Source organism: Chiloscyllium plagiosum, chromosome 26 (assembly GCF_004010195.1).
Source record: "Chiloscyllium plagiosum isolate BGI_BamShark_2017 chromosome 26, ASM401019v2, whole genome shotgun sequence".
NCBI classification, from domain to species: domain Eukaryota; kingdom Metazoa; phylum Chordata; class Chondrichthyes; order Orectolobiformes; family Hemiscylliidae; genus Chiloscyllium; species Chiloscyllium plagiosum.
Window position 1 is genome coordinate 26,915,897 of NC_057735.1, and position 26,224 is coordinate 26,942,120.

The 26,224-nt window shown below is 39.3% G+C and overlaps 1 protein-coding gene across 5 annotated transcripts in view; it reads right to left on the reverse strand.

The window, feature by feature from the left end:
• The window catches only part of LOC122563200 (bromodomain and PHD finger-containing protein 3-like), an 88,495-nt gene that overhangs the window by 34,254 nt on the left and 28,017 nt on the right, over positions 1–26,224 (reverse strand). For all 5 annotated transcript variants that reach the window (XR_006315528.1, XM_043716750.1, XM_043716751.1 and 2 more), the window contains 3 exons: positions 15,823–15,979; positions 11,451–11,582; positions 1,229–1,357 (listed from right to left, as the gene is read on the reverse strand). Coding sequence is in view for 4 of the 5 variants with exons in the window: in XM_043716750.1 (XP_043572685.1) it covers positions 1,229–1,357; positions 11,451–11,582; positions 15,823–15,979 (418 nt within the window). In the remaining variant the exon portion in view is untranslated. The remainder of the gene's footprint in view (positions 1–1,228; positions 1,358–11,450; positions 11,583–15,822; positions 15,980–26,224) is intronic.

Here is a 26,224-nt window from a genome sequence, read left to right on the forward strand (position 1 = left end):
GATAACAATCTGTATACAGTACAACCTTGATTACCTGAACATTAATTATCCGAATTTCGGATTACCCGAACAAGATCTCAAGGTCCCATAAAAACAGCATTAGGCAACTCAGCATTCAGTTAAACGGCATTATGGTGTGCATTGTCGGACAACCAAGAAATGTTCGGTAACTGGTACTCAAATCACCGCTGGTTTACGATAGATCAGTTTTCGTTTAAACGGCATTATGGTGAGCATTGCCAGATAACCAAGAAACGTTTGGATAACAGGCACTCATAAATTACCACTTGTTTATGATCAGATTGATTATCCGAACAATCAATTATCTGAAAAAAAAACTCTCCACCTTCTCATACGGATAGTTGAGGTTCTACTGTATAATCTCTTTTGAATATATTTGCTGCAATATTCAGGCTTCAAGAGGTGTACTTTATCCAAGTTTTTTTAAATGAAGAGAGATTGAGACAGAGGTCTGCTTCAAACCAATAAAGTAAACAACTGGTGAGGCCTGGAGTTTTATCAAAAGTTGGAACAATAACAGCAGCCTGAATGGGTCAGGTCAAGCTCCCACAGAACCAGGATTCTAGTTTTATCTTTCAGTAGCTGTTGGGGTTGTGAAAGCTGCTACTACTCTCAGTCTTTTTGCTATAGCTAAAAGCTTGGGTTCTCTTCCTGCTGCTAGAACTGCATGCGAGACAATCTGCATTACTGAATTTGCCAAGGGTGTGCTTATGGGAGGTTACTATACTGGAACATCCAATACTGGAACATCCAAGTAATTAATATGAGTAGTTCATTATTTTGTTAACTATTACTTCGATAACTACCGTTAAACCAATACTTTCATTTGTCTTTTGTCTGTATTTTAACTATAGTGTATGAATAAAGTATGTTTTGCTTCAAGTCTGGTAGCTTGACCAATCGAATTGTATCGGAACGCAACTCGTGGCATTTGCCTTTAAAATAAGAAAAAGTTAGGGTAGGCTATCTCCTTGACATGTTTTGAGGGTGTTTGGTCTGATTTATAACATATTTAATAATGCAACAACTGCAATTGTCTATGGTAAACAATTCCAAACTTTCACAACCCTGAGTAAATAAATGTGTTTTTATTGCTGAACGATCAACTCTTATCCCGAGGCTTTGGTTCCACGTCCGAAACTCTCCAGTCAAGGAAAGCAACCTCTCGGTGTTAAGCCATTTCAGAATTTTCAGTTTCAAGCCTTACCTCTTTGAGACTTACAGGTTGTGCAAATATATTTGCTTGGTCTCTTTCCTGAAGTTGATCCAAAATTTGTCTTAAAAACACAATAAATGGTGTAAGTTGCAATTCCAAGGCAACTTGTTGAACTTTGACCTGCAGAATGTCAAACAATATGAGTACCATGACAACACTGAGCCTGTACAATGTGATCAAAATTAAAATTCACTAAAACAAACAAGCATGAACATTTCAACAACCTCATAATAACAAAAACAGCAAAAACATTTTAGTTTCTCAATGGTAAATATTGTAACGTACGCCCTGCATCATTCAGAAAATTTTTGTGACATTCAAGGCATCATGCAAAAATTTTTTTTTAATTGTAATCATTGGAATGGAAATATGTTTTCAAAAGGATGATCAGATCACTAAAAGGGGAAATAAACCAGAATAATCAGATGTTCACTTTCATTTTTATCCAAATAAAAGCAAATGCAGATGCTGGAAATCTGAAACATGGAGAATACTGGAGAAACTCAACAGGTCTGGCAGCATCTGTGTGGAGAGAAACAGTGTTAGCATTTTGAGTCCAATATGACTCTTCTTCAGAACATTGTCTGTGTTTGCTTAATTTTCTATCCAACCTGATAAGTTATTGCATACTGGAGCACCAATAATTACAATAGCTTTGCTAGTCTTGAATCTTGCCAGACCTTTGTGACACGTCTTTCTTCAGTTATTGGCTACACCCTAATCACATTGTTACTTGATTCCTATTTGATTGTTTGTTTCAATTGCCTTCCAATGAATTATCTCAATTGCATTAAAATTTGTTAGTAAATTTTGCATATTGATACTCATCTTTGCTGACAACGAGATTGTAATTGAATCACCACAGAGATGTTACTTCAACATGCACAATGTCATCACAGTTATATCTATCATATGCATTTTATCAAAGGATACAACAACACTAACGTCCTTTACTCTGACAGTCAAAATCAGGTCATTTTAAACATAACAATCAAATAATCTCAAGAGTTGAAAAGCTATACATATTTGTTCAGCAGAGATTTTGAAGGAGTGAAAGAAAGTCCAGTAGAATAAAGAACTGTACAGGGAAAAAGTGAGGACCGCAGATGCTGGAGATCAGAGTCAAAAAGTGTGGTGCGGAAAGCTCTTCATTCCTGATGCTTGAAACATCAATTCTCCTGCTCCACGGTTTAGCATCCGGCAGTGCTTTTCTTGCACCACACTTTTTGACTCTAAAGAACTGTAGAGTAGAATAAAGAACAGTAAAGTATCAGAACTGGCCTTCAACCCAGCAATCCTGCGCCAGCGCATCACATCTTTCGAAATTAAAAAACCTTTGACTCTACGCAGTCCATACCCCTCCATTCCCTATCTATTCCTATATCTGTCAAAATGTCTCTTAAACATTGCAATTGTATCCATTTTGATTAGTATCACTAGCAGCACATTCTAGGCACTTAACACCCTCTGTGTAAAAAAACTTGCCTCTCACATCTCCTTTAAACTTTCCTCCTTTTATGTTAAACCTATGTCCCCTAATAATTGGCATTTCTACCCTGTGAAAAGAGTCTTAACTATCCATACCTCTCATAACTTCTATCAGGTTGCCCCTCAGCCTCTGATGTACAAGCAAAAACAAGCTTGTCCAACCTCTCTTCATGGTTAATACATTCCAACCATGTTGTAATGTTAAAAGATTAAATTGGAATATCTCTCTGGACATTAATGTAATATTCAAGAGTTAAAGTGCACTGACTGAACATTTTGGAAGTGGGTGGGGACGACATTCATGCAAGAATGCGGACGACCCACACTGCATTTAGACAATCATTTGTTACTACTCCCCCTACTATTATCAAATTAAACTATCATTCAACCTCTTCCATTCAGAAATGCTTTCTTAAGCCATCCCTTGAAGCTAGGTATATTACATCTTTGTTTTAGGGAATCACTGAATCAGGAAATCATCTGCATAACAAGTCCCCAGGATTAGGGTATTTACATTTGCATTATCTCAGAGGATGATCTCATCCTACCAATTGTACCTGGGGTAGCATGTGACTGTGGCTGGGGGTTGTCTTGAGTGGCATGTGACTGTGGGGAAGTGACCAGAGTATCTGTAAGTATTACCGACTGACCTGTATAAAGGGGGTGGATTTCCTTCATTCAGCGCCTCTTTAATGCTACTTCGCACGCCTGCGAAGAGAGTTGCCTAGCTTGCACAGGGCTTTAATAAACTAACTGTTTTCAGAAGTTGGTATGCACGAATTGCATAGTGTGTGAGAAACCTCGGGAAAAGAATCTAACAATGCAACATCCTGGTAGCCACTCCAAAGCCTCCACATCCCTTTGGCGGTGTAGTGACCAGAACTGTACACAATATTCCAAATGTGACCTAACTAAAACTCTATACAACTGCAACACAACTTCCCAATTTTTACACTCTTTGGCCCGACCAATGAAGACAAGAATGCCATATGCCTTCTTGACCACCTTATCCACTAGTGTTGCTACTTGCAGAGAATTGGGGACGGAATGCCTAGATCCCTCTGTACGTTAATGCTTCCAAGGCTCTACCATGAACTGTACACTTCCCTCCTGCATTAGACATTCCAAAATGCATCACCTTGTGTAGATTAGATTAGATTCCCTACAGCATGGAAACAGGCCCTTTAGCCCAACAAGTCCACACCGACCCTCCGAAGAGAAACCCACCCAGACCCATTCCCCTACATTTACCCCTGACTAATACACCTAACACTACGGGCAATTTAGTATGGCCAATTCACCTAACTGCACATCTTTGGACGGTGGGTGGAAACCGGAGAAAACCCATGCAGACACGGGGATAATGTACAAACAGTTGCCCAAGGCAGGAATTGAACCCAGGTCCCTGGTGCTGTGAGGCAACAGTGCTAACCACTGAGCCACCGTGCCGCCCAGATTATATTGTGTATTTCCAGATTAAATTCAATTTGCCATTTCTCTACCCAAGTCTCCAGCCTATCAATATACTGCTGTATCCTTGGGCAATCCTCCTCACTATTACAGCTCCCCCAATCTTTACCTCTTTTACACACTCACTAATTAGACCACCTACATTCTTCTCCAAATTATTTGCATCTATTACAAACAAAAGGGGTCCCAGTACTGATCCTTGTGGAACACCACTGGTCACAACTCTCCAGTCAGGAAAATACCTTTCCACCGCAACTCTTTGTCTTCTATGATCAATCCAGTTCAGCATCCAGTTTACCATGGATCCCATTTGACTTCATGATACCTCCTCCATACTAAGCCACACTAACTATTGCGGATAAGTCCATATTTCTCCAAATATAAGTAAACTTTGTCCCTTAAAACTTTTCTCCAATAATTTCCCTACTAGTGACGTGAGACTCACTGGTCTGTAATTTTCCAAATTATCCCTGTTGCCCTTCTTAAACAAACAAACAACACTGGATACTCTCCAGTCCTCTGGGATCTCTCTTGTGACTAAAGAGAATACAAAGATTTTTTTATAAGGCTCCAATTTTCTCCCTTACCTTCCTTAGTATTCTGGGGTTGATCCCATCAGGTCTGGGAGACTTGTCCAACTAAAATGATTTTCAAAACACCCAATATTTCCTCCTTTTTTATGTTAACATGCTCCTCTCTAGACCCACCACCTAGCGTGTCCATCTCCTTTGTGAATATCGACACAAGTATGTGTTAAGGACCTCACCCACTTCCTCTGGCTACGTGCATAAATTCTCCTCTTTGTCCATGAGTATACATAGCTTTTATCTAGTTACCCTTGAGATATTAAAGGGTTAATGTGTTCTGCTGACCTGCAGGAAATCGGATGTCCCGAGGGTAGGGTGGTATGCCTCCGTCTTAGGGTGATATGTCTTTGTCTTACAGGTAGAATGTAAGGAATTTACATTCCCATCCCTTGCCATTCAGAGCCATTTACATGGCCATTTCCTATTCCTATTTATTCAGAGTGAATTTACATTGTCATCCCTTGCCATTCAGAGCCATTTGCATCATCATCCTCTATTCAGAAATAATTATAACATAGTAGTTAAAATTCTGACTGTTCCATACAGTTACAAAAAGATATAATTTGCACCAGATCTTTCCATTAAGGAATGATTTACATTACATTGTTTCTGGAGATGATCAGGTCACTGCATGTGATTTGGGGGGAGTGGCTGGGGGTTGTCCTTTGGGCATGACTGACTGTAATGTAAAGATTTTGTATAAAGGAAGAGCTGATCCCTTTATTCAGAGAGACCTCTCGACACAGCTCCACAAGCCCTGCGGAGTGTGTTCAGGGTTCCTCCAGAAAGTTTGTACTTGCTTAATAAAATTTTGGTTGTTCTCAGAAGTTGGCGTATTGCAGTTGCATCAAGTATGCAAGAATGTTCAAGAAAAATAACTCAACACCCTCTTCCTCCTTAAATACATCTAAACACCTTGGAATTTTCTTTAACGCTTCTATTAAGGACATATCAGAACCCCTTTGGCTCACCTAACTCCTTGTTTAAGTTCTTTCCTGCTTTCTTTACATTCTCTGAGCGCTCTGTCTGTCTTCCATTTCCTAAACTTTATGTATGCCTTTTTCTTTTTGACTAATCTCAATTTTTCCTTCTCATCCAAGGTACCTAAATCTTGCCATTCTTATGTTTGATTTTCACAGAAACATACTGGTACTGAACTCTAACAAACAGGTCATTAAAACGATCCACAGGACTGATGTGGGTTTACCCTCAAATAGCCATGCCCAATCTACATTCTCTAGTTCCTACTTAATATTTTCGTAGTTAGCCATCCCTCAATTTAATACTTTGGTTGGGTGCGAAACAAGACTGGCAGCTTAACGTTCTGGGAATAGATTAGATCTTCTACAGTACGGAAACAGGCCCTTCAGCCCAACAAATCCACACAGACTCTCCGAAGAGTAACCCACCCAGACCCACTTCCCTGCCCTATTTTCACCCCTGACTAATGCACCTTACACGATGGGCAATTCAGCATGGCCAATTCACCTGACCTGTATATCGTTTGGACTGAGGGGGGAATCCAGAGCTCCCGGAGGAAACCCACGCAGACACGGGGAGAATGTGCAAACTTCACACAGTGTCCCGAGGCTGGAATCGAACCCGGGTCCCTGACGCTGTGAGGCAGCAGTGCTAACCACTGAGCCACCGTGCTGCCCATAAAGATCAGCACTGTTATTTTAGATTAGATTAGATTTCCTTCAGTGTGGAAACAGGCCCTTCAGCCCAACAAGTCCATACCAATCCTCCAAAAAGTACCCACCCAGATCCATTTCCCTTTGACTAATGCACCTAACACTATGGGCAATTTAGCACGGCCAATTCACCTGACCTGCACATCTTTGGACTGTGGGAGGAAACCGGAGCACCTAGAGGAAACCCATGCAGACAAGGGGAGAATGTGCAAACTCCACACAGACAGTTGCCAGAGGCTGGAACCAAACCTGGGTCCCTGGCGCTGTGAGGCAGCAGTGCTAACCACTAAGCCACCGTGCAAATGTTTCAGGCATGATGTGAAAGAAGTGGGGAAGTTGCATTACTGATTAGGGAGAATACAGCAGTACTGAGGAATGACACCTTGGAGGAATCATCCAACAAGGTTATAGGGGTGGAGCTCAGGAATAAGAAGGGTGGAAACACTTTTATGGGGTTGTACCACAGTCCTACCAACAGCCAGTGGGAGATCGCGGAACAGGTATGCAGACACGTTACAGGAAAAATGTAAAATTAACAGGATTGTGGTGGTGGATGATTTTAACTTCAGCTATATTGACTCCCCTAGTGCCAGAGGTTTGGATGGAGGGTAATTTGTTTGGTGTGTCTAGGAGGGTTTCTTGAAGCAATATGCAAATTGTCCAACTAGGGAAGGGGCCATATTGGACCTGGTATTGGGGAATGAGCTCGGTCAGTTGATCAAAGTTTCAGTTGAGAGCATTTTGGGATAGTAACCATAATTCTGTAAGTATTAAGTTACTTCTAAGGATAACAGTAATCCTCAGGTGAAAGTACTATACTGGGGAAAGCTAACTACAACAATATTAGGCAGAAAATGATGAATGTAGAATGCTTGAGGGAAAATCCACATCTATTATGTGAGTATCTCTTTTAAAGACTTGAATATACTAATTACTTCTTTTGGTTTGGGTGCAGAGCCTGTCTGCAATTGAACAATAAACTGCAACTTTGGACAGAAAGATTCTGTATTATACAAGTAAAAGGTTTTATTGGAAAATAGAGGTCAATCAAATCGTTCATTATAGGGTGAATACTATCATCCTTGTAGTTCATAAGCACCTTGATGTAATTTGCATGGTACTAAGGTTAGCTCTTTGAGTACCATACTTTCAACAAACTCAATAGATTTGATACATTTAAATTTGAGCAATATTTTAAATACAATACTTTATAAGCTCCTGAAGTGGATTAAAAATTGACCAAGCCAGAGGCATCGAAGGCTAGTTCCAAACTAATGTATGAACATTGCAAATGGTCATCTGCAGATCAATGCAAGGCCCAAAGAATTGAATTGGGACAGAAGAAAATCAGAGTCATAGAATTGTATAGCACGGAAACAGACCCTTTGGTCCAAATTGTCCTTGCCGACCAGATATCCCAACCTAATCTAGTCCCACCTGCCAGCACCCGGCCCATATCCCTCCAAACTCTTTCTATTCATATACCCATCCAGTTGCCTCTTAAATGTTATAATTGTACCAGCCTCCACCACTTCCTCTGGCAGCTCATTCCATACAGGTACCATCCTCTGCGCGAAAACGTTGCCCCTTAGGTCTCTTCTATAGCTTCCCCCTCTCACCCTAAACCTATACCCTCTAGTCCTGGAAAAAAAACTTTGTCTATTTATCCTATCCATGCCCCTCATGATTTTATAAACCTCTACAAGGTCACCCCTCAGCCTCCAATGCTCCAGGGAAAACAGTCCTGGCCTATTCAACCTCTCTCTATAGCTCAAATCCTCCAACCCTGGCAACAAACTTGTAAATCTTTTCTGAACCCGTTCACGTTTCACAACATCTTTCAGATAGGAAGGAGACCAGAATTGCACGCAATATTCCAACAGTGGCCTAACCAATGTCCTGTACAGCCGCAACATGACCTCCCAACTCCTGTACTCAATACTCTGACCAATAAAGGAAAGCCTTCTTCACTATCCTATCTACCTGTGACTCCACTTTCAGGGAGCTATGAACCTGCACACCAAGGTCTCTTTGTTCAGCAACACTCCCTAGGACCTTACCATTAAATGTACAGGAGAAAGTGAGGACTGCAGATGCTGGAGATCAGAGCTGAAAATGTGTTGCTGGAAAAGCACAGCAGGTCAGGCAGCATCCAAGGAGCAGGAGAATCGACGTTTTGGGCATGAGCCCTTCTTCAGGAATTTTTCCTGAAGCCCTTCCTGACCTGCTGCGCTTTTCCAGCAACACATTTTCAGCATTAAATGTACAGGTCCTGCTAAGATTTTCTTTCCCAAAATGCAGCACCTTACATTTATCTAAATTAAACTCCACCTGCCACGTCTCAGCCCATTGGCCCATCTGATCAAGATTCCGTTATAGTTCTTCGCCATCCACTACACCTCCAACTTTGGTGTCATCTGCAAACTTACTAACTATATCTCTGACGCTCATATCAAAATCATTTATATAAATGATGAAAGGTAGTGGACCCAGCACCCAGGTTCATGGTTTGAAACGTCAAGAAACAAGCAATTCCAGACCACACAATGAATCTGGATGGGTTGTGAAATTGTCTGATGTTCGGCAACTGAGATTTATTGTGGACAAATGGAGGGCAGTGGGACTAGAAACAAACAGAAGAGCTATAAACTAGATGGCTGCAAGTTATAGGATGCAAGAGAGAATAGAATTCTGGGATTTTGCATGTAAGTCACAGAAACCAAATGAATGTACTGCAGAAGAAAATGAAGTTACACGACTCTTAATAAGTCATATCAGAGGGATGAATTCTGACTGGGAAAAAGCTAGCACATTCACTGGTTTTCGCCACACCTGAGATTTTGTGAATAATTTGATTGCTGTTATACAAATCAGAGATAGTGAGGAACAGGAAAATCAAACTATTACCTGATGTTTAAGTACTTATTAAGGAATTGTTAATCCAACAATTGTAGATTACCGAATAGTCTAGATCCAAAGTACTTGCACTCAAGCTTTTAAAAAAAAACAGTAGATCGTAGAGAATGATATTCACATAGATTATTCCTTTGAACTCTCTTCCTGGTAAAGAACAGCTGCATGCTGTTTCTAAATTTAGGGTGATATATAAGACCAGAAACAAACAGCAAAATTGATCCCTTTCAATTCTCCTTAAAAATAGAAGGCACAAAGAATTTTAATGGATGAATTAAGGGATGGTCCATTCAAAAGGATCATTTTTGATATGTTCACACAAACTGCAGTTATTTTCTAATCTTATATTTATATTTCTATAACATAGCAAACTTCATTTTAACCAGCACCCTCAATAAACAGGTAAAAATTATATAACTGAAATAACAGAGGTTTATTGTATTATCGCAACCTCAAAGCAGTCAGAGAGAGTGAGAAGGCTATCTGCCAGTAAGATATATTTACGGCAAAACTGCATTGTTATTTAAGTGATTTATGTTGCAAATAAAGTATAACAGTGATTCAATATCCCCTGCATTACGTTTCTATTACTTAGTCTGTGTTTTTACATTGATCAATGTAATACATGTGGACCTCTTGATCAATTGGAACATTTAATCAATCGGTACACTCCTGGTGCCACAGGTGCCAGTTAATAAAAGATTCGCTGTAAATTCAGAAAACATTTTGGTGGAAAATAGTGCTACGATTATCCAGGCAATGAATTCAAATAAATTATTTAATATTTCAAGTCTACATAACTCTTCATCAGAAGTGAAGTGGCTCTGATTAAGAGTCATCTCAACTCAAAACGTTAACTCGCTTTTTCTCCATGGATGCTGCCTGACCTGCTGTATTCACCACTACATTTTTGTTTTCAGTACAAATTCCAGCAACTGCAGTAATTTGCTTCTACAAAGAAATAATTTGTTGCATCTGATTATGATTAATGGGAAGATATGCTATTGTTGTGATACGTCAGTAGGCTACTAATTCAGAGGCTCAGGTTAATGCCATGGCAATGTGGATGACAAGTCTAGATTAGAGTGGTGCTGGAAAAGCACAGCAGGTCAGGCAGCATCCGAGGAGCAGGAAAATCAATGTTTCGGGCAAAAGCCCTTCATCAGGAGCCATTCCTGATGAAGGGCTTTTGCCCGAAACGTTGATTTTCCTGCTCCTCGGATGCTGCCTGACCTGCTGTGATTTTCCAGCACCACTCTAATCTAGACTGATTTCCAGCACCTGCAGTCCTCACTTTTGCCAATATGGATGACAATCTTATCCTGACATCTAGGAAAGAAAATGAAGTAGTTCTGTTGCAGAATGCAAGTATGGGAGAAATTTGAGATCATCAACTGAATATCAGAAATGTGAAGTTGTACTAAATTTTATCTATTTTCAGCAAAACCAAAACTTTACTTTGAAGGGAGGAATTATTCAGAGCGAATAAAATTGTTCAACCTCAAATCATACTAAAAATGACTTATAGTGCATTCTTCACTAAGAACTAAATCTTTCATTCCAAAGCCACTGTGAATTTAAATCATACTGCCCATCGAAGAAATGGTGTGTTTCGATTAAAGATGTATCCCAATTCCCTCAATTATCACATACTTAAACATGGAGAGAACTGATTTCCCAATGCAGTAAGTCTTGTCCAACTTAAAGTCATCATGGATAATGAAACTTTGTCTATTATTACCTCTCTCAAAACAGGAAAAGACTACATATAGGTAGGAAAATGTAGCTGCAGTATTCTGAATCCACACAATTATAATATGATGCTTGCACATTTTTAAACATAAAGCAATGCTATTTAAATGACAGCCACGTCATAATGGGGAAGATGTGTGCACCTAGCTGGAGTAAAACAAGCAATAAATTCCATAAATCTACATGAAGTTTACAATTTTTACTATATCTAGTACACAAAGGAACCCTCCCTTAATAGACGAGACATGACCATGCACAATCTCCAAAGCACTGCTATTGATGTCCCCATATCAATAGCAAAATAATTACCTCTTCCCTTTTGAGCTTCTCCCTTTTGCGAATCAATTCAACAAGCAGACGAGCCCTTTCCAAATCATGGCGCAGTTTCTGCCAGTACTTCAACTGTTCTTTTACTGCACTATTTTTTTCATCTTGTTCTTTCTGTGAAATGAGTTAAATATATTACCATGAATTTTATTGTTTACAAAAACCAATAACTGACCATTACCAGTCTAAAATGTATTAGTGAGATAATGAAATGGGCAATGGCTAACGTGGGTAAAATTCACTCACAATTAAATTTATATGACAAAATGGCAAAAATTGGAAATATGTTCTTTGGAACCTGACCTATGAAAATATCGATAAAAACAAATTTTAAAAATTGAGCATTTTAAAAACTGGCCATTTACAATGATAATGAATTAATTTGAGGCACTAGTCTTGTGTTTACAAACATATAAATTAGTAAGAGGAGTGGGCCATCTAGCACTTCAAGCTTGCTCTGCCACTTAAAAAGATCATCACTGATCTGATTATAGCCTCAACACATTCTGACTTATCCATGTACATGTTAAGACTCCCCTGTTATTCAAAAATCTGTCTATCACTGTGTTATAATCCCAGTTGATGTTAATACTGGTTAAGTCAGATTCCAGATTTAAATTTGCCTGGATAGACCATTTTAAAAAAATTAACATGTGGCTTTTCACAGAAATCGAAGTACACAATGCTATAGATTTTGTTTCAACAATAAAACATAAGTTTATCACACAAAAGACAAAATGGAACAAATCAAGATATTTACACATCACAATGTAAAAGATTTTGAAACACACAGAACAAAATGTTATCTATCCTAATCTCATCACTTTACAGTACTCAAATGCCAGTCAATCATAACCACTTCTCAGTTTCAAATAATCCCTTCAAGGTTCTAAGCACTCACTTTAGTCTAGAATTGTCAGCTAAAACACATACGGAGGAAACCTATTTCCTACCTATTCTGAACTAAGTAATTTTTTCAATACTGTTCTTTAACTCCAGCCAGATGTTCTGAAAACTGAACCAAAGCTTTCTAATCTGTGGGTTTTCCAAAGGCAAAAATCACTTCTTAATTCTTCTAAGCCAGAAGGATATGGCTTTCAATTTTGCTCTCACCTTCAAAACTCTAACAATAGAAACATATTACCATTATCTTCCCAGGAGGGCCACAGATCAGCTGCTCTCTGGCACACACTAGTTTAAAATCATAGCTCCAGAAATACTGACAAATTAATTATTAAACCCCTATATACATACAGATTAAAGCTCTCATGCCACTAGTTTAAAATCTAAGCTCCAAATTAATTAATATTTATACATATAAATCACACAACACATATCCCAAATGCCTTAGAAATATTTGATAATTCTGCCTTCCAAAGACTCAATCCTTTGAGAGAAAATCAAGTCTCCTCTTCCATTCTAATTGGGTAACTCAGTGTAAATGAAAAATCGAGCAAAAACAATACTTGCCATAAATTTCCTTAATAAATGTTATTTCTAGGGCTGAAAGCTTAAACTGCAACTGTATTATCATGAGCATAAACAAAGTTCTGCAATCATGTTTTGCTCAGAGACTACTTAGGAATAGATTGAAAAGTGTTGCCACTAAAACTGATCTGAAAAAAGTCAGTGATTTGGTAACTCTTCAAATTGGTTCAGTATGTCTACTCTGAAATTTCAGAGCTATAGCAGTAAAGTCCTGTTGTAGTAATTCAGCCAAGTAAATTGCACATTATGACAGAATATTTTCAACAGACCAACAAACCAGACAGCATCATTGGTAATGTCAAAAAAGACAAATCTTGTCCCAAGGTTTACCTCTAAGCTATGTTTCTCTCTAAGCTATGTTTCTCTGAAGTCGGTTAAGGTTTCTAGAACACAAGTGCAGCAGAACAAGAAGCAAAAGGGATTGTGGACTTTACAGCATAGTAAAGATTTCCACGCATGTCAAACAGTTCCAAATTGGAATATTTTGATTTCAATAATTTCCATAATATAACGCATTTATCTCTCCTAAAACTCCACCAGGGATTCTTTGACTTTTGATGAACAGTTGTCGCAGGCAGAAATGATTAAATGTGGTTGGTATTCACTGTGTGGGAATTTGCTGAGAACAGCCCATGATGCTGGTTGTGGGATATAGTTGGTTGTTGTGACCAATAAATGCTGTAGGGTGTAGTCCTGATCCCCAATTTACTGAGTAGAAGATGCAATACAAGAATCAGAGAGTCAGAGCAAGATCGTTATTATTTGTCAAATTTTGTAATTCTTTGTCAATCAGTATTTTCTTGGATTGTGAGCTGCTCCAGTCTGTTTCGGGGGTATTAAAGTCATCAATGTTGAAATAGGGTAAGAAAGATATGGGAGTAAGTTGTTCAGATTTTATGTAACAGTCTGTAAATGTTTTCAATCTTGAAACCATATTAATATTTCAAATGATTAATGGTAAGATAATGAATTGCAACTAACATGTTGCTACGGATATAGGTGGCCCAGCCATGCATGGTATCAGGTAAATAACATACCAGGCAAAGCAGACAATTTTCTTTTGCATTGTGGATTTCTTTAAATCAAATTCTGTTTCAATAGTACTGATGATTAAATGTTTCACCATAGAGACACTCAATGGTCAAAAAAAAAATCACCTATTTGCCAACTAACTAACCAGAATCTGAAGAATCTCTGATTAAATTTACACTTCACCTGACAAGGGAGGGGCGCTCGGAAAACTTGTGATTTCAAATAAACCTGCTGGACTATAACCTGGTGTTGTGTGAATTCTGACTAAAACTATCCTGCATGATAACGGTGACCTTGATCAAATCATCACACACTGGGATATTAAGAAAACTCATGAACGGACAACTGTCCATGACCTTTGGCCTCAAGCTCAGATTACCCTGGAAGGGGAAAGTGTCGCAAAGGTTTGAACAACAGGCATAGGCTTAGTGGGCCAAAGGGCCTGTTCCAGTGCTGTACTGTTCTTTGTAACAGGTAAAGCTAGTTGTGTTTTGCTGCTACTTAGCGGCACGGTGGCACAGTGGTTAGCACTGCTGCCTCACAGCACCTGAGACCCGGGTTCAATTCCTGCCTCAGGCGACTGACTGTGTGGAGTTTGCACATTCTCCCCGTGTCTGCGTGGGTTTCCTCCGGGTGCTCCGGTTTCCTCCCACAGTCACAAAGATGTGCAGGGCCAGGTGAATTGGCCATACTAAATTGCCCGTAGTGTTAGGTAAGGGGTCAATGTAGGGGTTTGGGTGGGTTGCGCTTCGGCGGGTCGGTGTGGACTTGTTGGGCCGAAGGGCCTGTTTCCACACTGTAATCTAATCTAATCTAATCTAAACCCACATTCATTTTTCTCTCCCCACAGGATGCTACTGTCAAGCCAAAAAGATGTTTTGCTTATCACACAAATGAGCTTTAGGGTGAGTGTGATGCCAAGTATGTAAGCCATACATCCCAATGACAAGGCAAACAGTATCAAATAATAATGTCCAGTTGACTAGATTGTCAATCATGCTCAACCAGCCTCTGCTTGCAAGCCTCAGTAATATATGCCTACAAATTAGACATGATTCTGCTATTAGATGTTGTTATTAATTAAATAACCCTAGGCCTTTTAAGTTCCTCTGGAAACCAATTTAAGATGATCAGTAGGGCTTGCAATGAGATACATATAATTGCATACGTTGCAAGCTAAATTTAATAATACTTGGACCTTGTTTTACATAGGCAAAAGTAGTTTGGACACAAATTGCACATTTTATAATGAAAAAACTGGTAGTCACCATGACTGTTTATCTCTGCTGCATTCTCTTGGCAACATCCTGATCAATCAGAGTCAACCTGCCTGATCTGAGAACTAAGATGGACACCTAACTATTATTGTTGCATCGCTGTGCCACTGATGACCCAACAAATCAGCACCCTGTTCTCATGCCTCACAAATTGGCATCCCTTTTCTCAAATGTATTTTTGCATTCTAGTCCAATGGAAAGCTTTGACATTTTGACTCCTTTTAGCAATGTTAAAGTTCTGTATTACCAAACAATTATTTTAACACATCATAAATTTAAGAAATGCGAATACTTTCAACATACCAATGACAATTTTCAAGAAGCCAAGAGAAGTCTGTTATAGTGCACAATAAATTTAGCCATGTAAGACTTACTGCAATTTTTATAGTTTAAAGATATTCACACATAGGGTATATAAATTACAATTTACAATATTGCACAATACACATCAAAATAAAAAATATGCATGCCTACTTCGAAAACATTATTTATTTGCATTACAACAAAAAACAAATAAAAATATTAAAAATGAGTAACTCAGTTAAAGAACCTTTTACCTGTTCTGCATTTCTTTGAGTCTGCAGATGTGAGTGCAATCGACGAAGCAGAGGAACACCATTCCGTGACTGTCTTTTCAACATCCAGTAATTATGCAGCCTTTGCATGAACTGGGTTTTCCTCTGAATTGATAACCGACTGCAGATTTTATTCAACCTAACAAGAAAGCAGGGATTTTCAGTTGCAAACATGACAGATTGAAACATTTTAGTTTTTAAAAATACTCATTTCACAATTGAAAACCACCTAGTTTTTGATAAAGAAATCTTCAGCATGAGAAATATCCAATTTTGTCATTAAAATTAAAGTTCTTTTGTTCAAATTCAATATCTCAACCATATTCAGCTTAAGCAGCAAAGAGTGAAATAATGAACTTTTTTTAAATTCATTCATCGGACATGGGTGTCATTGTTAGGTCAGCATTTATTGCTCACCCTTATTGCCAGGAGGCAGTGATGAGTCATATATATTGCTGTGGGTTGGGACTCTCACATGGGTCAAACCAGGTGAGAACAGCAGTTTCCTTTCCTAAAAAGGACATTGGTTAACCAGATCGGTCTTTTTGACAACCGACAACAGTTTCACAGTCACCATTAGACTTTTAGTTTCAGGTTTTTTTGATTGAATTCAAATTTCACCATCTGCCATGGTGGGACTCAAACCTGGTCCTGAGAATATTACCTGAGTCTCTTATTTAAAAATCCTACGATAACACCACTGGGCTTTCACCTCCCCTTCAGATTTTGCAGATGGTGTGGTACCAAGGAATTATATACACTGAAGATATTACATTTATCAGCTACTCGTTGTATTAGTTGTTTCCTAAATGGTGTTTTAGTGTAATACATTACTCTTTAACAATCTTGAAGTAATCAACAGTTTTTGATGAAGCTAATCAACACTACAATATATCATGGAATCCCTACAGTGAGGGAAGAGCCCATTGAGTCTGCACTGATTCTCCAAAGAGCATTGCACCCACACCCAGCCTCCTATCCTATCCCCATAATGCTGCCTTTCCCATGGCATATCCATCTAGCCTGCACCTCCCTGCACATTCTGGGGCAATTTAGCATGGTCAATCCACATACCCTGAATATCTTTGGACTGTGGGAGGCAACAGGAGCACTCAGCATACACCCACGTAGACATGAGCAAGCTCCCCACAGACAGTCGCCGGGGGCTAGAATCAAACCGGAGTCAGTGATTGTGTGAGGCAGCAGTGCTAACCACAAAGCCAATATGCCACCCAGAAAAGCAGCAAATTGCACTAGAGTGAGGTAAAAGTCAAACCTACAAATTTCTGATCCATAGTCAGACGCGTGACAATACTACTCCTTTAACAAGATTATGTTGTCCTTCAGCAGCACACCCGGCATGCATATAACCACTGAAGGTGGTGGTGCTGAGCTGATTTCTTGAACCACTGCAGTTCTTGGAGTATGTGGACACCTACAATGCTGTTAAAGAGTTCTGTATTTTGACCCAGGAATAGTGAAGGAATAGCAATATAGCTCCAAATCAGATGCTGTGCGATTTGGAGGGAAACGCGCAGGTGATGGTGTTCCTGTATATTTGCTGCCCTTGAACTTCTAGGAGGAACAGGTTGTAGGACCGGAAAATACCGTGACAGTAACCTTGAAAGAATTGAAGTGTATATCTTGTACATGGTACATGCTGATGCTATTAGCTATGGGTGGTGAGGGAAGTAGATGGGTATCAAATCACACAGGCTGCTTTGTCCTGGGTGGTGACAAGCTTTTTGAATGTTAATGGAGCTGCACCTATCCAAGCAAGTGAACAGCATTCCTTTGCATTCCTAATTTGTGCCTTTGAATGTGTGTTTTGGAGACAAGAGACAAAAAAAAAAAACAGAATTCCTAGCTTCTGATCTAACTGTATAGCCACAGTATTTAAATGACTAGTCCAGTGTCTGGTCAATGTTAACTTCCAGCCTGAATGTTTTCCACGTCTTGCTGCAAAAGAAGCTACTTCAGCATCTGAAGAGTGACAAATAATGTGGAGCATTGTGCAATCACCACCAAATATGCTCACTTTTGACTTTCTGTTGAAGGGAAGGTCATTGATGAAGAGGCTGTAGATGTGCATGTCGAGAACCCTATCCTCTTGTGGTGCATCAGTAGTGTCTCTACTGTTGGGTCAGAAAGTTCAAGTCTAAGTCTCACCTGCTCCGAAGCTGTGTAATAGCAGCCCTGGACAGGTTGATTAAAAATACCTAATTTGATGAACTGCAACAGTTATATCCTGAAAGTGAGATGATTGAATAACCATAACAATCTTCCTTTGTGACTCCAATCAGTAGAGAGTTTCTCCAACACCACCAACTTCTTTTGATCTTTGATGGTATAATTGATCAAATGCTGCCTTGATGTCTCAATGGGCAGTACGGCAGCACATTGGTTAGCACTACTGCCTTACAGTGACAGAGACCCAGGTTTGATTCCAGCCTTGGGCTTCCAGCTGTATGGAGTTTGCATATTTTTCCTGTGTCTACGTGGTTTTCCTCCCAGTGTTTCAGTTTCCTCCCAAAGTTATTCATGTTAGGTAGATTGGCTAAATTGTCCCACTGTGCAGATTAGCCATGGCAAATCTAGTCGGGGTGAGATGCTCTTTGGAGGGTCGGTGTAGACTTAATGAGCTGAATGGCCTATTTCTGTACTGTAGGAATTCTATGTACTCTAGAATTCAGCTCTTTTGAAGATGTTTTAATGAAAACAGTATATAGGTTACGAGCGGAGTAATCTTGGCAGAACCCAAACTGCGCTTAAATGAGCAGGTTGCTATTCAGGGAGTGCCACTGGACAGCACTGTCGCCGACTCCTTCTTTGTGAAAGGATGAGAGCAGACTGATCGGGCAAAAATTAGTCAAGTTGAATTTGTTCTGCTTTCTGGCAGGCAGGATATGCTGGGCAATTTTCCACTTTGCTATAGACACCAGTGTTTTAGCTGTACTGTAGGAGCTTGGCTGCGAGTTCAGCAAATACTATAGCAAAAGTCTTCAATTCTACTGACAGAATGTTGTCAGGATCCATAGACTTGCTGAGCATTTTCTAGCTCCACCCTTTAATCCACTCTGACTCTCCAGCAGCATTTGCAGACCTCACAATCTCCTAGTTGCTGCTCATCATACTGTGAAACCCCTACCAAATATGCCAACTCCCTGATCATCCCTCCATCCTGAAGCCCTTCAGCCACATCCTGAAACAATCTTGGTCCTCCATCCTCCAAACCCCTCCATTTACTTCTCAGCCTGCTTTCCCTCCCCCAATCCTGATGAAAGGTTCTGACCTGAAACGACTCCCCTCTTCCTGTATGCTGCTTGACCTGTTGTGCTTGTTCCAGCTCCACTTGTTATCCACTCTAGCATCTGCAGTCCTCACTATCTCCTAGAATGTAGTCATTTCTTAATGGAATCAAACAGACTGAAATTTTTGATGCTGAGGATCTCAGGATAAGGCAGGGATGGATTATGCAATTGGGACTTCTGGCTGAAAATGGGTGCAAATACCTCAATCTTGTCTTTTGCATATAAGATGGGTTTTCTCCATCATCTAATGTGTGAATATTTGTGGAACCTCTTCTTCAGTTAATTGTTCAGTTGTCCACAACCATTTGCAAATGGATGTGGCAGGATTTCAGAACTTAGATTTGATCCATTGGTTGAGGGATTTCTTAACTCTGTCTATAACATACTATCTCCATGTTTGCACACAAGTAGATCTGTGCTGCAGCTTCTACAGGTTGACACTTAAATTTTAATTTTTAGATAGGCCAGGTGCTTTCTTAGCATGCCTTCCAGCCCTTTGACTTGATGATAATAAACGTCTGGGGATAGCCTGGGCCATGAGGCTATAGAACATGGTTGAATGCAATTCTGCTGCTGCTGATGGTCCACCATTCCATTATGGATATACAGTTTTGAATTGCTAAAATGTTCCAAATCTATTCCACTTTGCACAACTTGGTGCCACACAACACCGTGTAAGGCACCTAAATGTGAAGTACTTTGTTTTATTCTTAATTACATTGACAAGAATAAGAGACAACCTGCCAATAAGTTACATTATGTTAAATCTTTATAAAGCAGTGATTGGGCCTCAGCTAGGGTACAGTGTTCAATTCTATGCATCCTATTTTCAAAGCCTCAGAGGCTGTATAAGAAATGTAATCGCTGTGGGAAAGAAGAATTTCAGGTCTGTTATGCTGTCAGTTGTGTGGATGGAGAAACTGGGCCTGTCCTCCTTACAGCTGAGTTGGTCAAACAGAAATCAAAATTACGAAGTTTTGGTAAATAAGTAGCAATTGTATCCAGTGGCGGAAGGGTTGCGAAGTGGAGGGAACAGATTTGTGATTGGTGAAAAAGAGACTAGAAACAAATGTGTGGAAGCATTTTTTTAAACTCCAGTGAGTTGTGAACTGGAATGGTGGAAGCAATGGAAGCAGATTCAAATTGCAATTTCTAAAAGGGAATTGGATAGTACTGAAAGGAAACAAATTGCAATGCTGTAAAGGAAAACCAGAGGAATGGGGTTAATGAATTACAGGTCAATCTGCTATAACACACATTTTATCAGTGTGAATTGGCTATAATGCAATAGACAAATTGTAGACATTGTTTGGATAACACAAACTTTCTACTGAATGAGCATATCGATTTTCTATTTGCGAACTTCAATGCAATTTTCTATAGCGGTTTTCCATAGCACGAGGTTGCAGAATGTTAGGGACCAGGCCAGACCACCTCAAAACATTTCAAGAAGAAGTCCAGACCCTAACTTTTCTAGCTGTTTTAAGCAGTTTTAAGTGGATATTTCAGGAGGGATGCAGCTGATCAAAACCCCTCTGTTTAAAACAGAAGAGAATTTATTTACAAGATAATGGAATGAAATACAAACAAAAGAAAACAGAATACAGAATAATTTAACCTGTCTGAAAATTCAACAGACTATCTTAACTTAATGATGTAGTTCCAAATGCCTGCAACAATTCCCATAAACACTCCTTTGGCAAACAGGTAAAATCAGACTAGGGTTCTTACTGGAAAGAGATATGGCAGAGAGACTCAGCATGGAACACCTTCTTCCACCCCACAGCTCTAAACAGACCGAATGCTAAAACCAAACCAGAGGAAAACTGAGCTGGGAGAACTGGCCACTCGCCTTTCATTGTACAAGGGTTTTACTTTTTTAAAAAAAACTTGAAAGCCTTTTGCAATCTCTTAGCTCTAATTAAAGACTCTAAAATCTAGATCAGTCTGCTTCATACAACCTTGGACAATACAACCTTGTTAAAGGAGCAGCATTGTCACAACAGGAACATAACTGTCACGTTACACCAGGACAACCTGTAGCTCTATCAAAGAATAAGCACAACCCACCAAATGGCTCACTCTTTCCTGTAGCACTCTATACAGCCAATATTCGTCTCTTGTACAGTAAGACTATGCAAAAATCCAAAATTTTCCCTCATTTGCTGCAGAGAAAATGTGCGCAATGTATATTTACGAGCATATTTGCTGATAAATTCCATTAAGCTCTCATAAAATAGTTAATGTAGTTGCCACAGTGATTTAGAGGCATTCACTGTAATATTCAACTGTCCCTGTAGTTCATACTAGCACTTCTCTCCATTCATAATGCTAGCTTTTAAATTCCCAATACTATATTTTTGCTCCCACTCTCAAATCATATTGATGGTCTGCTCTCTCCTTGTTCCTATCCTCCTAGTTGCAACTTGCATCAAAATACTCAGGCCTACTTCGCTTTCTCTATCTGATGCTATACCTCTGAAGATAGAACTCTGCTGCAAATTGGAAAGAATTACAGATCTTGCAATCTCTCAGGAGAATTTCTACCTTCATCAGATTTCCATCAATTCTCACAACATTAGATGAAATAATATTCACCACCAAATAATGTAACAAAGTGTAGATATAATTGGAGGCCATAGTAAAGGCACATCGTTACAGCAGGGTAAAGTCACTCCAGCATCCTGAACTTGGCAGTTGTTAATACTGACACTGAACAACAGAAGTGGAAAGATGCTTTAACTCCTCAGTCATCATCAAAAAGAACAAAACACATAAAATATTTAAGAAAAAATATGGTGAACATTTAGAGGCTACATTTCAATACTGAAAGATAGATGTTTTGCTTCCATTCACTCCAATGTTTTTGTTTCTAGTTTCTCAAACTAATCACACAAAAAAATGTTGGGTCGTGTGCACAGTGCATAGAGCAGACCGAAAAGGAGGCAACAAGGAAAGGCTATTTACATTGAACACAGCATGTCACCTTAAAAGTACAACCTACACGAAAGCTGCTCTCATCTTCCCCATTTGCTCATGAGTATTTTTTAAAAAGATGTTGATTTGACTTGAAAATATTGTAGGATTCTGGGTGATAAATAATCAGTAACTAACAGTAACTATTTTTATCAACAATATACTCAGCTAGTCATTTGAAAGCTGTCTTCAATTAAGTAAATGCAGCTTATTGAGAAATGACTCTGCTCTTGCAATGTTGCCCAATCTGCCGTCTAGGTAGGTGAGTAATGGAGTGTGGCTGTCCTAAATAAACAAATTGCAATGAAAAACTTAAAGACAATGCTCAAGACGAGCTTTAAAATAAACACTATATTAAAATATTTATTCAATAACATGAAACTTCACGTGGATCAAATAATTGCCCTGAATGCTTTTCTTGACTGAACAAGTTGACCAGAAGAACAACATGCTTCAAGAAGATTTACATCTCTAGTTCCACTGAATTCCCCTATTATCAGAAGTAATCCAATATACTGTTTTGCAGTCATCAATGCAAAGCAAAACAAGTGCAATGCAACCATGCATTCCATCCACAATACTGGATATAAAACACACAAATATGTTTCAGAGTTGCTTCATGTTTGCATCCCATAAAATTGTGAAACAAGCAATTTGTGTTTTGATTTTTAAGTTTAATTCTTAAAACAAGATGTTGAAAGCCATATACATCAAATCAATGTTTACAAAGATTTACAAGTTATTCATCCATAGAAACATGGCGTGGGTGGTTCTTTCCTGAAAGACCAATTGTTTTTCTTTGTATCAGAGCAGGAGGCACACAATGAAGATGAAACTAGAGTAGATTGGTGGGGCGTCAGGGGTTTCAAACATCCAAGACAGTCAAGCATAGTAAAACAAGAGTTAGTCAGCTTGAAAGTTAATATATTGTGTGTATTGTTATACAACTAGCAGCTCCTTTCCACGTCTCATGGATGTATCATTTCAACATTAGGAGTTCTGTAAGCAAGAATGCTTGATACATATGAAACCCACATCAACCAGGAGGCTACTTCATTCATTATTTATTCTGTGAAGGATTATTCCAGCAGCAACTCAAATGTTCTACATTCAAATATCAAAATATACTTTTAAATGCTCACCATTTAAATATTACTTAGTACACTGATTTATTTTCCACAAAATTGTTTCTCACTGTATCTAATTCCCCAATTTAAATTGAAAGAAGGCTCACCTCTAGATAGGCAGTGCTGATCAACATTTATGGTTCTACTGGCATAAGGGTAACTAGGGATAGTATAGGGCCCGAAATGTGTTGCTGGAAAAGCGCAGCAGGTCAGGCAGCATCCAAGGAACAGGAGAATCGACGTTTCGGGCATAAGCCCTTCTTCAGGAATGAAGAAGGGCTTATGCCCGAAACGTCGATTCTCCCTGTTCCTTGGATGCTGCCTGATCTGCTGCGCTTTTCCAGCAACACATTTTCAGCTCTGATCTCTAGCATCTGCAGTCCTTACTTTCTCCTTCATAGTATAGGGCCCCTCAATGATCAGCAAGGCAGCCTATGTGTGGAGTCGCAGAAGATGGGGAAGATACTAAACAAGTATTTTACATCAGTGTTTACTGTGCAGGAGGACATGGAAGATATGGAACGTGGGGAAATAGATGGTGACATGTTAAAAAAAATCCACATTACAGAGGAGGAAGTGCTGGATGTCTTGAAATGCATAAAAGTGGATAAATCCATAGGATCTGATCAGGTGAACCAGGGAACTCTGTGGGAAGTGATAGCTAGGCCCCTTGCTCAGATATTTGTCTCGTCAATAATCACAGGTGAAGTGCCGGACGTGGTTGGCTAACGTGGTGCCACTATTTAAGAAAGATGGTAAGGAAAAGCCAGGAAACATTAAACATGTGAGCCTGGCATGTGGTTGGAGGGAATCCTGAGAGCCAGGATTTTAAATGTATTTGGAAAGGCAAGGACTGATTAGGGATAGTCAGCATGGCTTTGCGTGTGGGAAATTATGTCTCACAAACTTGATTGAGTCTTTTGAAGTAACAAAGAGGATTGATGACAGCAGAGTGGTACACACAATCTATGTGGACTTCAGTAAGGTATTTGACAAGATTCCTCATAGTAGACTGGTTAGCAAGGTTCAAACTCATGAAATACAGGGAGAAGTAGCCATTTGAATACAGAACTGGCTCGAAGATAGAAGACAGAGGTTGGTGGTGGAGGGTTGCTTTTCAGACTGGAGGCCTGTGACCAGTGGTGTGCCACAAGGATCAATCCTGGGTCCACTGCTTTTCTCATTTATATAAATGATTTGGATGCGAACTTAGGAGGTAGAGTTAGTAAGTTTGCAGATGACACCAAAATTGGAGGTGTAGTGGACAGCGAAGAAGGTCACCCCAGAGTACAATGGGATCTTGATCAGCTGAGCCAATGGGCTAAGGAGTGGCAGATGGAGTTTAATTTAGATAATTTGTGAGGTGCTGCATTTTGGCAAATGCAAATCAGGGCAGGAATTATATACTTAATGGCAAGATCCTTGGAAGTGTTGCTGAACAAAGAAACCTTGGAGTACAGGTTCATAGTTCCTTGAAAGTGGACACACAGATAAATAGGTTAGTGAAGGCAGTATTTTGTAAGCTTTCCTTTATTGGATAGAGCATTGAGTAAAGGAGTTAAGAAGTTATGTTGCAGTGTACAGGACATTGGTTAGGCCACTTTTGGAATATTGCGTGCAATTCTAGTCTCCTTCCTATTGGAAAGATGTTGTGAAACTTGAAAGGGTTCAGAAAAGATTTACAAGGATGTTGCCAGGGTTGGAGGGTTTGAGCTACAGGGAGAGGCTGAACAGGCTGGGGCTGTTTTCCCTGGAGCGTCAGAGGCTGGGGGGTGACCTTGTGGAGGTTTATAAAATCATGAGGGGCATGGATAGGATAAACAGACAAAGCCTTTTCCCTGGCATGGGGGGAGTCCAGAGCTAGAAGGAATAGGGTTAGGGTGAGAGGGGAAAAACTTAACAGGAACCTAAGAGGTAACCTTTTCACGCAGAGGGTGGTGGTGTGTGCATGGAATGAGCTGCCAGAGGAAGTGGAGGAGGCCAGTACAATTATAGCATCCAGATGACTTTTAAATGTTGTATGAATAGGAAGAGTTGAGAGAGATATGGGCCAAGTACTGGCAAACGTTAGGATATCTGGTTGGCATGTATTAGTTGGACCAAAGGGTCTGTTTCCATGCTGTACATCTCTACAACATATGTCTTGTCCTCTTATGTCATAAAAATGGTCTTGCTTTGGATTAGGTAAATCAAAATTAAATAGAATGTAATACAGAAGTAAAATTTAGAAGTCCAATATTATAAGGCAATGTTAAGAGTTAAAAATATTTTAAAATATTATATGTAATGGATAAAACCCCAACATGATCACTTCACAATTTGAATATCTGGAAGCAGTCCAAAAACACAAATGTAGCAGTGTAGCACACTGTCAAGAAAGCTCACAGTATTTCAGGATAGATTCTGAATAAACAAACAATTGGCACAAATGTTCATAATTTTTTTTTGGAAAATAAACAGAACTTTTCTTAATTAGGATCTAAAGGAAAAACATCCAACTAAGCACTTTACGGTTACCTTCAGCATCTGAAAAACCCTTCCACAAATTAAGCGTGGCACAACTTAGGATATCTTCTTATCCATGATATTAGTACAAAGTTGTAGGAACGTTACATCATGTATTATACAACATAGGTTGATGTCAGACAGTATTCATACAGAAAACTCTCGTGACAAAAATCTTTTTGTTTCACTGGCCACTGCTTATCTCTTGATATCTGTTTCTTGATTTTCATACATCTTTTTCTCATTTTTGCTGCACTCTCTTGTTTTTTTCCATTGTTCCTACCAGGCATTCCTTTTTTTATACATTTCCAATTGTGTGTGGGCTCACACCCTTGTAGACCAAATTTATTTTTCGCTGTTTAAAGATTTATGGTGGAAGATAGAATTTTATATTGGGCTGGACAAACAGTTGATGAAAGGTTAGGAAAGGCTGCAAGGAGAGTAATTCAGAGGGAAGATTAAAGA